The 13,446-nt window shown below is 40.2% G+C and overlaps 1 protein-coding gene across 1 annotated transcript in view; it reads left to right on the top strand.

The window, feature by feature from the left end:
* Positions 1 to 13,446, top strand: part of LOC149263749 (uncharacterized) — a 145,279-nt gene that overhangs the window by 88,165 nt on the left and 43,668 nt on the right. Inside the window, 4 exon segments of the mRNA XM_089426646.1 lie at positions 1,747 to 1,928; positions 2,460 to 2,691; positions 2,799 to 3,008; positions 3,369 to 3,497. Of these exon segments, the coding sequence (XP_089282772.1) occupies positions 1,747 to 1,928; positions 2,460 to 2,691; positions 2,799 to 3,008; positions 3,369 to 3,497 (753 nt within the window).

Here is a 13,446-nt window from a genome sequence, read left to right as displayed (position 1 = left end):
AACACACACACACACACACACACACACATATATGCAACATAATCTAAATCAGAGAGATCAATTACACATTGCAAAAAAAATTCACCCACAACAATTCTCTGTCATCTATTAGTTTGGAAAATCTTGGTTTTCGACACATAGAGCTACAAGGAAAAATACAATAACTGAAACCTATAAGTCAGCCCCCCACATGATGAATTCGGGACAAGGAATTCAACCACCTAGAAATTGGCCTCAGAAGGAAATCGGCCTGGAGAAATTCAGCCCAAACAATCTGTTGGCAAATTGACCCTGTGCCTTCCCATGATCTGCTACTGCGCCTTAGGAAACTCGACCTCTAGCAAATCGAGTACTGCATTAAAATCGATCTCCCTTTCTTCAGCAAATCAGCCGTGCAATCTCCACAACTTGGCCTCTTGGATTCACCCTCGAATCCTCTGGTACTTCTCCTCCCTCACGCTTCAGTCTACCAAGCCACTCGCACTAGAGAAAATCACTCTTTGTTGTTGTGACTCGCTCTATTGAGTTCTTGTGTCTTCACCTCTTCACTACGCTGCTTCTATAATGTTCATTATGTCCAATTCCCTAACCCTAATCTCTCTTCTAGAAGATCTTGAAGATCAATGGTTGAGATTTTTTCTAAGTCACTTAAAGAATTAAATTATTTATCCTTAGAAAATGACTTAAATTAATTGACTTTTATTGTTGTAACTTTCATAAGTGAGCCTTGGGAAGAAAACATAAATCTCTTATTCCTCCAAGCAAGCACCTAAGGAGGCATTAAATTATCTTCCACATGCAAAGACACCAAGCCTATGCAGAATACCTTCCGAAGCTACCACAAGCTTCAACAATAGAGCTGCATGATGTATTCGGGAGTCTCTATATAGTGGTGTTATGAATATTTTGATTATTTTCAACGTTTGATGTCATGTTAGCAAATTGCCTAGTAACTTAGTTGCTTGAACACCACTGGTTAGCATGCATAAATATCCCTCTGTTAATTTATTTAAGGTTTTTTCTGTCAAGCACAGCTCTTACATCATTGTCTATGTTCTAGACAGTGTAGAAAGTAAAATGAGGCAGACTTAGATCAATGCTGAATCGGAGAGTGGGTTTAATTTCATGAACCTTTTGGTCCCGGTAGATTCAGAATGTAGGCAATGGGAAATCTTATTTGTTTGAGGAATTGCTTGAACATCACTGGTTAGTGTGCATAAACATCTATTTCTTAATATATTAAAATTTTTGGAGAAACTTTAAAATTGGACAAACTAAACCAGTATTTGGTCAAAGTTATTATCCCCAAATCTGGTAGTAATTTTGGTGGAGGTAATAGTTCCGCTTGATTGATGGGAACTTTGCTGTTAAGAGATTTAAGCCATTTTAAGAAGACCTAGATCATCAAATTTTCAAGAGAATGAGTGGATCAGGGTGAAACTTTGCCTTGCCAAAAAAAAAAAAAAAAACTCATTGGGAAGGGTGAGTTTTAATTCACTCCTTCAAATGTTTTACTATCAGTGCAGTTCTTATATCATTGGCTGTCTTCTAGATGGTGTGGAAAGTGAAATGAGGTAGACTTAGATCACTGCTGATTAAGAAAGTGGGCTTAATTTGATGAGCTATTTGGTCTGAGTAGCTCCAGAGTGTAGGCAATGGGCAATCTTATTTGTTTGATTTGCTATTGTTTGTTTAGTATTTATTATGTTAATATCTATATGCTAAACTCTATGCAATGACTTGCAGGTATTTTTTGTTGATTCTTTGAAGTTTTTCTTGTCTCTATATGGCCACAAGTTGCCAGTTCTTTGCATGGATATTTCTTCGGATGGTGATCTGCTCGTCAGTGGATCCGCAGACAAAAATTTGAAGATTTGGGGGCTAGATTTTGGTGACTGTCATAGATCCCTTTTTGCTCATGCTGACAGGTGGACCACTTGCCATGTATTTTCCATTCAGATTGGTCATCACAGTTGAAGTAATTTAGCATGTCTTGTATTATATGCATTGAAGTATACAACCAGGAATTTTCCTAATGTAGTCCATGTATTGAAATTCTTGATTATGATCTTCCTCGATTGAAGCGAATTTCACTGAACATATTAATAGCCTGTACACATTATGTGCACCATATCTGGAGATGCAACTGGGGTCTTGAGTGCCTTCAATTCTAGGCATACATTTGTTATCGTTTACTTGGAACCAGGCCACAAAACTACAGACATGTTAATTGTCATAATCCTTGTGTTCATTATGCTTGAAAATAGGGAACCAGGGTCTTCTGTACCTTGAGTCAATTAATCATATTGATTTTTAGGCATGTTTTTTCCACATCAGTGTGTTCACATGTATACTTTTCAATTGTTGCATGTATGACTTCTGGTAAATGAATTGACATTTTTGGGATTACTATATTAGAATTTGAAAGTGACTTGTCTTTTTGCTGTCACGATGGACAGTGTTACGGCAGTTCAGTTTGTGCGCAATACACATTATATGTTCAGTGTAGGAAAAGATCGACTAGTGAAGTACTGGGATGCAGATAAGTTTGAACTGTTATTGACATTGGAAGGTCATCATGCTGAAGTTTGGTGCCTTGCCATTAGCAATCATGGTGACTTCATTGTCACAGGGTCTCATGATCGTTCCATTCGTCGGTGGGACCGTACAGAAGAACCTTTCTTCATTGAGGTGGTTTATCTTACTATTTTTTAGTTTTGTCCTGTTCAACTCTGGTAAATGTACTGTGTAGTATCCTCTTCTAGGTCAGAACATGATGAAGTATTTGGTGTCTACAGGAGGAAAGAGAAAAGAGATTGGATTCTATGTTTGAGTCAGGCCTTGATGACACAACTGATGGCCAGTTTGGATTCAGAGAGGATGTTCCAGAGGAAGGGGCTGTTGGCTTTGCAGGGAAGAAAACACGGGAGACTGTTACTGCAACAGATTCTATTCTTGAAGCATTAGACACAGCAGATGCTGAAAATGATCGTCTTCAGCAGTATGAGGTATTCCCCATCTTAAGTAAAGTTTGGCTGCATCAGGAATCTCCAGGAAGTCAATCTTATTTTTGATGCCGTGTACAGTTCCTATCAGATGGCTGCATGCGTTTAAACATATTGCTGCTAGACTGTAGTGGAACTTTCTGGTATTTGGGGTTTTGCTATTTTGTGTTTCCAATAAAAGGACTGTAGTGGAACTTCTTGCTTTTGGGGTTTCTCTATTTTGTGTTTCCAATAAAAATGACCAATAAATAATTTTTTATGATTGATACCCTTGTATTTAATATGTAATCTTGGACATCTCCATGCCTATTGCCATGAGAGATGACTATATTCTGAATATCTGTCTTTTTCTTGTATATATAGGAAGAAATGAAGAATGGATTGAAAACACGTTTTCAACCAAATGTAATGATGCTTGGGCTTTCTCCATCTGCATATATTCTTCGTGCAGTCTCTGCCGTTAGGACAAATGATCTTGAACAAACACTTCTGGTATGTCTGTAGCTCATCTATACATAAAACCTTTTGCTTTCTGTTTTTGTAACTATCTGATTTGTGTTTCAATATGATTTTAGTTAGCCGTAGATGCAGCTTGTGGCATGTACAAGTCTATGAACAACAACCTCATTAAAATTTAATTTTAAGAACATTAAATATAATGCAAAGGCAAGCAATAGAAGAAGACTTGTATAATAAATTGATACTATGTGCATTGTTCTGCAAAGGGTAGGCTTCTAGCCTGTTCGTTTCGCCAACATGGATTCCTGAAAGGCTAAAAAACTGTTGATGTTCCTACAAGTTCTTTCAAGACAGGTAATGGAAATAATTAAAACTCTTCAGGCAGCTTGTAACTCTGAGTGTTCTGGTATTTAGTACTTGGATAAAAACTGAACTCAATGGACTGGATTCATGCGTTTTCAGTGGTCTAATTCAGATGGAAACTAGCTTGTTCTGTCCTTAATTATTCTTTCAATAAGAAATCCGCAATTATGATTGCTAAGTTTTTGCTCTCCCTAGAGTCTCATTCTCCTGATGACCGTGTGACCAAATCCAATACAAAACTAATAGCAATATATATGCGGCTCCAACACTTAATGAATGCGAAACTGTTAACGAGAATGCTGACTTATGAACCATACAATAACAAACTAAAAACTAGTTTAAACTTTAAAAGTTTAAAGAGACAAGCTCCCGAAGAAAGAAAACGATTCAGCAATGTTATGAATGACAAAAGGTGGCTGCCAATGGTTGATCGGAAGTGATTATCATGTATTTACCAGTGTTCCATGGAGACACATTCCCTAGGGTGGGGTGCAGCACACCACATTTCCCACACATCTAGGATGGGGTTGTTGAATTTTGTAGCTATGGTCGGTCTTCATAATTTATATTTTAGCTGTTGAAATATATAAAGAATGTAAGACATGTTCTTCATGTCATTTTATTTGATTAGCCCTTGAAAATATTAATGTAAGACATGTTCTTAATTTTGAATTTTGACTTTTTGGCTCCAAACTTGTCAAGTCAGCACTCCTTCAAGTCAAGTCGGCCCCAGTAAAGAGACACCCATTCAGACAGGTAAGACACTATATAGGTTACTCGACCTCCTTGTTAAAATTGGCAACTAGGGCCAAACTCCATGTGGGTCATCTTATTTATGGCAGCTAATATTTCTCTTGGATCCTTCTCATCGAGAGGTGTAGGATTGATCTAAAATCATCCGATTCCGATAAGTATTCATGGAGTTATGAATTTATTTGCGTTATAAGACAATTCGTTAAGGTTGGCCAACAACCAAATAAACCCCACATGTGCTCAATGTTTAGTATAAATAGAGGTGGCCTTCAAGTCATTTCAACACACTTGGGATCTCTTCCTTTCTCTACTTGTCTTTGGATTTTAGTAGGAGGAGAGATCCTAAGGAATAACGTTGCCCTGATCTAGAGGGCGGAAAAGCTGGAAAATCCGGAATTGTCGGAAAAGTCGGAATTGCCAAAAAAGCCGGAACTGCTGGAATTGCCGGAACTGCCGGGAACTGCTGGAATTGCCGGAACTGCCGGGAACAACCGGAACTGCCGGAAAAGCCGGAACTGCCGGAAAAGCCGGAATTGCCGGAAAAGCCGGAATTGCCGAAAAAGCCAGAAAAGCCGGAAACGCTGGAAAAGCTGGAACTGCTGGAACTGCTGGGAACAGCGGGAACAGCGGGAACTGCCGGGAACCACCGAAACAACGAGAGCATCTGTCTCCGAAGGAGAGCAGCATGCAAGGGACAACTAACTAACATTGGAACAGTTGTATGGTACTTAGTAGCAAATACACCAAGCATGCAATGTTACAGCTAGCATGCAAGAGACAACAAGCATGCAAAGGACAACAAGCATGCTAGGGACAACAAGCAAGCTAGGGACAACAAGCAAGCAAGATGCAGCTAGCACATAGGTCAGTATGGCAACATGGTGCAGCAATGGCACATAATGCAGTACAGTGATGGGTACAATCATGATTAATGAAGCATGATGACATGCAGCATAGTGATGATGGGTGCAGCATGGTGCAGCATGATGACGAAATGCAGCACAATGATAGGTGAAGGAGTCACCTTGGAGAATCAGTTGAAGCAACATGTCTTCAACTAATCTCATGTATCATCTTCTTAGAGATTCTCTATGCTCTTATCTAGATAAGTCAAAGTGTTGACTTCTGTTGTAAACGTACTATCTCTCTCTCTCTCTGCTGAACTATTGAAGAACATATAAGAAGAATTGATCAAGGGTTTCCCCACATTGGGGTTTGTCCCTGGCTAATGCCACATCTTGTGTCCTCTTGTCTTGGCTTGTCTTTTGCGATTTATGTTTATGTTCTTTCTGCAGTTTACTTTAACGCTGATGTGATTGCTAATCCGGAAAAGATATGGAGCTAACTATGAAAATTGAAATAAATTGCTCTAAGCATAGAACATACCTAAAATTAACATGGTATCAGAGCTGAGGTGAAGACAATGCCCAAGCAAGAGTGAAAGAGCAATCACCGAAGACAGTTGGGAAAGGACAAAAGGATCAGTGGATTCCTCATCCCTCTTCAAATTCACCAAGGGTGAAGTCGAAGCAGAGAATATTATCAGAATGGCGCAATGGAATATGGCCTACCTAAAGATCACTTCATTGGAAGACCGGATCTCAAGGTGGAAGGAAAGGCAGATAACTAGTTCGGCCATTATGCGAAGGAGTGTTCGGTGGCAGGGACACATCACTTGATGATGATAACAATCATTCCAGGGACATCTTCAATGATCAAAGGAATGATAGGTAATGCAGGTCATCAAGGAAATGGTCGACTCTTCATAGAAAGCAAGGAACCCCAGGTATGAAGAATCAAATGTTGTTTCTGATAAGATAAAGAAGCGTTATCTTGTATTGGCCCTCTCCTTCAGATTCTTTGGGAATCTAGCTTATAGATTGTAGCGCTTCAAGGCACTTCACCGGATAGATGGGTGCACTCTCTAATTTGGTAGAGATGGAAACAATCGTGGGATTATACTTGGAGCCGATGCCACCTATCCCGGAAAGGGTGTAGGGAATGTTAACTCTCAATTGAATAAGGGTAACTCGATTCATTTACAGAATCTCTTTTATGTACCTGATCGCAAGAAGAACCTGGTGTCCATCTCGGAAATGGAAGTCAAAGGTTTCAGGGTGGCATTCATTGATGGAAAGGTACGTGTTAAAAAATAGAATTTTCAAAGATGCTTTTTCTCATGGGTTCAGGGTTGGCAATTTGTATCAAGTTGCAGGATGGTCCATTGGGGATCATGTCAATTGACATATCGCATTTAAAAAATCGAAGGTCTACCTATGGGGCCCTACCCGATGTAAGTCAGATGGTGATAGGGATGCCTGAGTTCAAAAAGAGCATGAAGGTACATGTCTGAGATGTACCGAAGGAAAATATTATAAGGGGACCATTCCCCTCATGTAGTAGGTCCATAGGTTTGGAACAACCCGAGGGATTTGAGATTCATGATCAGGAATCTCACGTATGCAGGTGGAAGAAAGCCCTCTATGGCTTGAAGCAAAATTCCCTGGGCGTAGTATGAGAGGATTGATCGCAGTCTGATGAACGTTGAGATTCACTAGGAGTGAAACCGATCCAAACCATTACCGGAAGGTTGTGGATGATAGACCTCTCATATCGGCACCTTATGAGGACGACCTATTTCTGATAGGTGCAGACCCTCTCATTTGCAGAAGTAAGAGGGAGTTGGATTCTGAATGTGGAATGATAAACTGCAAGCTTGTGACTACCTTGAGGATCTTAACTTTCAGAAGTTATATGGTAGTGATGTCGGACCAGATTTGGGAAATACCTCTAGGTTTCATAAACTCGTTCGCGTTGATGTTCTTGGTGAACTTCCGTCCGGACATATGTTTTGCAGTTAGCATGGTGAGCTCATATTTGGTTGAGCCTCACTAGATTGGTGCCAAGAATCTTCTGAGATATCTTCGGGGCACAATCTCTCATGGATTGAGATACATTGTTGGAAATATGAAACTGCATGATTATTCGAATGCTCACTGGGCAGGCAGTGTGGAGGATCACTAGAGCACTTCTCAGTGCTGGTTCTCTTTGGATTCTGCTTCGATATCATGGATGAGCAGGAAGCAGAAGTCGGTTGCTATAAGCACCGCTGAGACCGAATACATAGCTATGACTATGATCTCGTGTGAAGCTACATGATTGCAGAAGCTCTTAAGTGAGCTGTTTGTACACATGATGAATACCACTGTGATTTTCTGTGACAACCAGAGGGGGGATTTGATTATTGAGGAATCCCGTATTTGATGATTGCTCCAACAGATAAACATCAGATACTGCCTTATCTGCAATATGGCAAGTCGATGAGCGAGGAGGCTCCATCGCATTGAGACTGATGTACAGGTCGCAGACATTTTGTCAAAGCCCCGGGGAAAGGTCAAATCTGTGACTTTCCTTAACGACTTGGAGTCGTTGAGAGACCTTCTTATAAGGGTCCTGCATGTTGCATGCATTGAGCTCTGGGAGCTCTGGGGGGCTTGGGGTACTTACTGGAGCAACATATGACCACATGGTGACTCACCCTCCCCTGGTGGTGCACTATGAACAGGATGATTAGTTCTTTTGTGGGTTGGGATGATTAGTTCTCTCGTGGCAAGTTGGAACAAGATGATTAGTTCTCCTGTGGGCTGGGATGATTAGTTCTCCTGTGGCAACTGTGGAATAGGATGATTAGTTCTCCTGTGGGCTAGGATGATTTGTTCTCCATGGCGAATATGGAACGGGATGATTACTTCTCCTTTGGGCCAGGATGATTTGTTCTTCGTGGTGACTGTGGAACAAGATGATTAGGATGATTAGTTCTCCGTGGCATCCACTGACAGGATGATTCGTTCTCCTGTGGACAGGATGATTAGTTCTCTTATCGAGGCATCCTACCCATGCAGTCTGGGACTCATGGGAAGTACCTCTCATCTGATCAATGAGCAGGGAAATGAGGATAGGGACCATAGTAGTACTATCGATGGACGCATCGCTGTATCTACCGTACTCCCTATGCTAGGATGACCTCCATTGATCTGGGATCAGTATGAGTGGTTTGAGACACTCTCTTGTGACATTGATCTGGGATCAATGAAACTGATTTGGGATCAGTATGAGTGGTTTGAGACACTCTCTTGTGACATTGATTTGGGATCAATGAAACTGATCTGGGATCAGTATGAGTGGTTTGAGACACTCTCTTGTGATATTGATCTGGGATCAATAAAACTGACTTCGGGTCAGTAAGAGTGATGTGATGCACTCTCTTCTGATGAAACTGACTTTGGGTCAATAGAGAATGGTATGAGACATTCTCGATCAATTCTTCTTCTTCATGGTTCAGCAGAGCAAAGCAAAGGAGAGCTCAACAGATAAAGCAGAGCAGAGCAGAGTAGAGCTCAGCAGATCAGAGCAGAGCAGAGTAGTGCAGGGCACTGATGGCAGAGATAGTACAGTCGGACATATGGATCAACGGATGGAGTTCTCCCTAGTTGAGAGGGAGTGTTAAAATTGGAAACTAGGGCCAAACTCCATGTGGGTCATCTTATTTATGGCAGCTAATATTTTTCTTTGATCCCTCTCATTGAGAGGTGTAGGATTGATCTAAAGATCATTCGATTTCGATAAGTATTCATGGAGTTATGAATTTATTTGCATTATAAGACAATTCGTTAAGGTCGGCTAGCAACCAAATAAACCCCACATGTGCTCAACGTTTTAGTATAAATAGAGGTGGCCTTCAAGTCATTTCAACACACTTGGGATCTCTTCCTCTCTCTACTTGTCTTTGGGTTTTAGTAGGAGGAGAGATCCTAAGGAATAATGTTGCCCTGATCCAGAGGCGGTTCCGGCTTTTTCTGCATTTCCGGCTTTTCCTGCAACTCCGGCTTTTCCGGCAGTTCCGGCTTTTCCAGCAATTCCGGTTGTTCTCGACAGTTTTGGCAGTCTCGGCTTTTCTGGCATTTCCGACTTTCTCAGCGTTTCCGGCTTTTCTGGCAGTTTTGGCTTTTTCGACTTTTCTAGCATTTCCGGCTTTTCCGGCTTTTCTAGCAGTTCCGGCTTTTTCGGCAGTTCCAGCTTTTCCAGCTTTTCTGGAAGTTCTGGCTTTTTCGGCATTTTCGGCTTTTCTGGCCGGAAATGTCGGAATTGCCGGAACTGTAGGAAAAGTTGGAACTGCCGGGATGCCGGAATTGCCAGGAACAGTCGGAACTGCCGAAACAGCCGGAGCATCTGTCTCCGAAGGAGAGCAGCATGCAAGGGACAACTAACAAACATTGGGACAGTTGTATGGTACTTAGCAGCAAAATACACCAAGCATGCAATGTTATAGCTAGCATGCAAGGGACAACTAACTAACATTGGGACAGTTGTATGGTACTTAGCAGCAAATACACCAAGCATGCAATGTTATAGCTAGCATGCAAGGGACAACTAGCATGCAACAACAAGCATGCAAAGGACAAGAAGCACGCTAGGGACAACAAGCAAGCAAGATGCAGCCAACATATAGGTCAGTATGGCAACATGGTGTAGCAATGGCACATAATGTAGTACAATGATGGGTACAGTCATGATTAATGAAGCATGATGACATGCAGCATAGTGATGATGGGTGCAACATGGTGCAGCACAGTGAGGTGCAGCATGATGACGAAATGCATCACAACGATAGGTGAAGGAGTCACCTTGGAGAATCAGTTGAAGCAACATGTCTTCAACTGATCTCATGTATCATCTTCTTAGAGATTATCTATGCTCTTATCTACATAAGTCAAAGTGTTGACTTCTGTTGTAAACGTACTATCTCTCTCCCTCCGTTGAACTATTGAAGAACATATAAGAAGGATTGATCAAGGGTTTCCCTCATTGGGGTTTGTCCCTGGCTAGCGCCACATCTTGTGTCATCTTGTCTTGGCTTATCTTTTGCGATTTATGTTTATGTTCTATCTGCAGTTTACTTTAACGCTGATGTGATTGCTAATCTGGAAAAGATATGGGGCTAATTGTGAAAATTGAAATAAATTGCTCTAAGCATAGAACATACCTAAAATTAACACTCCTCCACAAGGTACCGTTCGATCTCTCACACGATATATTCTAGGCATCCAAGTGAAGAAGGACGAAGAAGGACACATTCATCTCTAGCATTTGTCTCCCTCTCCTTTGTTAGAAAAATGCAATGTGACAACTTTTAATTCCAATTTTCCTTAACCTTAATACTTGCTTGTGAAATTTATTCTTCTTCTTGTGTTTCTTTATTAGATCTTTTCATCAAAGAAATATCAAGAGCAAAACAATAAAGATAGTGGACACAAAAGTTAGGCTCCAAGCCAGGGGAAAACCCCTCCAAGGATAAAACCCAAAATACTCTTCTCTTCTGATAGAATCTTTAAATGAGACAACAAAAATCCAAACCCTAGACCAAGTCCTTCTCCAAGTACTAAGTTAGCCCTTCCAAGAGAACCATCTTCTAGTTGCAACTTCAACTACAACTTTTGCCCCACAATTTCGTCCCGCAACTTTGTCCCGCAATTTCAACCTTCGCTGCTGCAAAAACCCTAATCCAGCTTCTTTAAGAGACCTTCCATTGAGCAAAATAGATTCTCCCAAGGTCAACGAGGTCAAGATAGAGTATTCTCTCTTCCACCAACTTGATACTGCAACTCGCTCTTTTGCAATTAAGACCTGCAATTTCGACCTCCTTTGTAGCTGCAAAAACCCTAGTTTTTCGCACATGTGAGATAGAGAAAGCCCAAAAACAAGTTTTTCCTTGACTTATTGGATTCCTTTTGCCGACTAGACCTTCGCTCCTCCTTCCTTGCCTTTCTTAGCCTTAGATCGAATTTTTTGTTTAAAGATCAAACTTGATAATGAGTGAGTCCCAAATGAGGTCGAATCTGTTCCTTTATATAGCCTTGCCAAAAGGTTGAATTCCCTCCTTTATGTCGACTTGAAGCTGCCAGGGCCGACTTGTACTTTGGAGGTTTCCAGGACTTTCTAGACTCAAAATAAATTATTTTACAAGATATATTTTGCTAGGAAGGGTCTTATAAACATGGTGTTGACTCTCTTGACTCATGACAATATATCCTATGACCTAAAAAACCGTCGAAACAAGAAAAACATGCTTTTAACTAGAAGACCATCAATAAAGAGCATGAAACCCATTCTTTAAAATGATAACTTTTTTTCTTCTTTTGTTTTTTTACATAAGATACATGTTGAAATGAGTACAACAACAATTATGAAGATCGAAACTAGTTACATTTCCAACATCCTTGACTTCGCATGTGTGACTTTCTGGGCATATTTTGGGCAGTAGGGCTGAAATTCTCAGGGAGAATATACTGTGCAACAAGGCCGAGTTTTTGGGCAGATTATGGTAGGCCAAATTTTGACCTAGGAAGATCATAGAGGGCCAAGGTTGTTGCGAAGAATATTGACTTGACAAGAGGGATGTTTGACCAGTTTTGACCATAGCATTGTAGGTCAATTTGACCATCATATTATCTAGCAGAATTAGGTGTATCTCTTGTTGAACTAAAGAATTTCTCTAAGGTTGCTGGGTTTTTCCCCCAAGTGGGTTTTCCTAGGGTAAAGCTTGTGTTCTCTTTGTGCATTGTGGTCTCTATTGTTATTGTACATTTATGGTTGAATTTCTGAAGTGTAATTGCTTAATGATAAATCAAAAGTCCTAAAAATAAAATCTACATTATTAGTATTTCAGAAATTAGTGCTTGTATCTATTGCACTTGAAAAATAAACATGGTTTCAGAGCTTTGGTGAATGAAAGGACATTGAGATCTCTCTTGAAGAAGTTTGGTTAAGGAAAAAGGGGCTTGGAAGATTGCTTCTAATTGTTTGTTTATATTAATGGATTCCTCTATGAAGCCAAAGAACAAACTGGAAGGAGCTTCAAATTTTAGGGCTTGGAAAACAAGGATTGACCTCATTCTTGCAAAGAATGACCTCTTGGGTATTGTGAAGGGAAAGGTCATTGAACCTTCAGATAATGAAGGAAAAGCAAAATATGAGAAAGATGACATCACGGCCAAAAGTATCATTGTGGATTCTATCAGAGATCATTTGATTCCATATGTTACAAATCTTGACACTTCAAAGAAGATGTATGATGCCCTAGTTGGATTATACACCATCAACAACATTGGTCAAGCAATGAGTTTGAAGAATGAGCTTCGTGATGTTAAAATGTCAAGGAATGATACTATAGCCTCATATTTCATGAGGATTTCTCAATTAAGAGATTAACTTCAAGTAATTAATGAAATCATTTTTGATAAAGAACTTTTGACTATAACAATCAATGGTTTTCTTGATTCATGGGATTCATTTGCATCTAGTATCTGTGGCAGGAAGGATATTCCGAGTTTTTGAAAAACTATGGATCTCATGTACTCAAGAAGAATGTAGACTCATATGAAGAAGAATGTAGACTCATATGAAGAAGAAAGATTCAAAGATCCGAAGAAGGTGATTCTCAAGCATTTGCAACATGTTCCAAAAAGGCTAGAGGAAAAAAGAAGCTTAGTTTCTAAAGAAGAAATGAAGTTAGAAGACCTGAACGTAGTAGACCTGCTCCTCAAGGAAAGAAATTTCGAAGATTCAATGTTATCGTTGTCACAAATTTGGTCAATTTAAAAACCAATGTCCTTAAGGATCAAATGATAGAAAGAGAAAGTGAAAGCAACATGGTACCACAAACATTGATGAACATTCAAAGAAACCCAAGAATGAAGATTTAGGTGACAAAAATTTCTTCTACTTTATGCTCTTACAAGTTTTGTTGCAGATAGCGATGATTTGTGGCTAGTAGATAGTGGTGCCTCACGGCACACGACATAAGATT

This window comes from Pinus tabuliformis, chromosome 6 (assembly GCF_031772625.1).
Source record: "Pinus tabuliformis cultivar Carrire ecotype Pingquan chromosome 6, CPIR1, whole genome shotgun sequence".
In the NCBI taxonomy this organism is placed as follows: domain Eukaryota; kingdom Viridiplantae; phylum Streptophyta; class Pinopsida; order Pinales; family Pinaceae; genus Pinus; species Pinus tabuliformis.
This window is presented reverse-complemented; position numbering and strand designations above follow the sequence as displayed.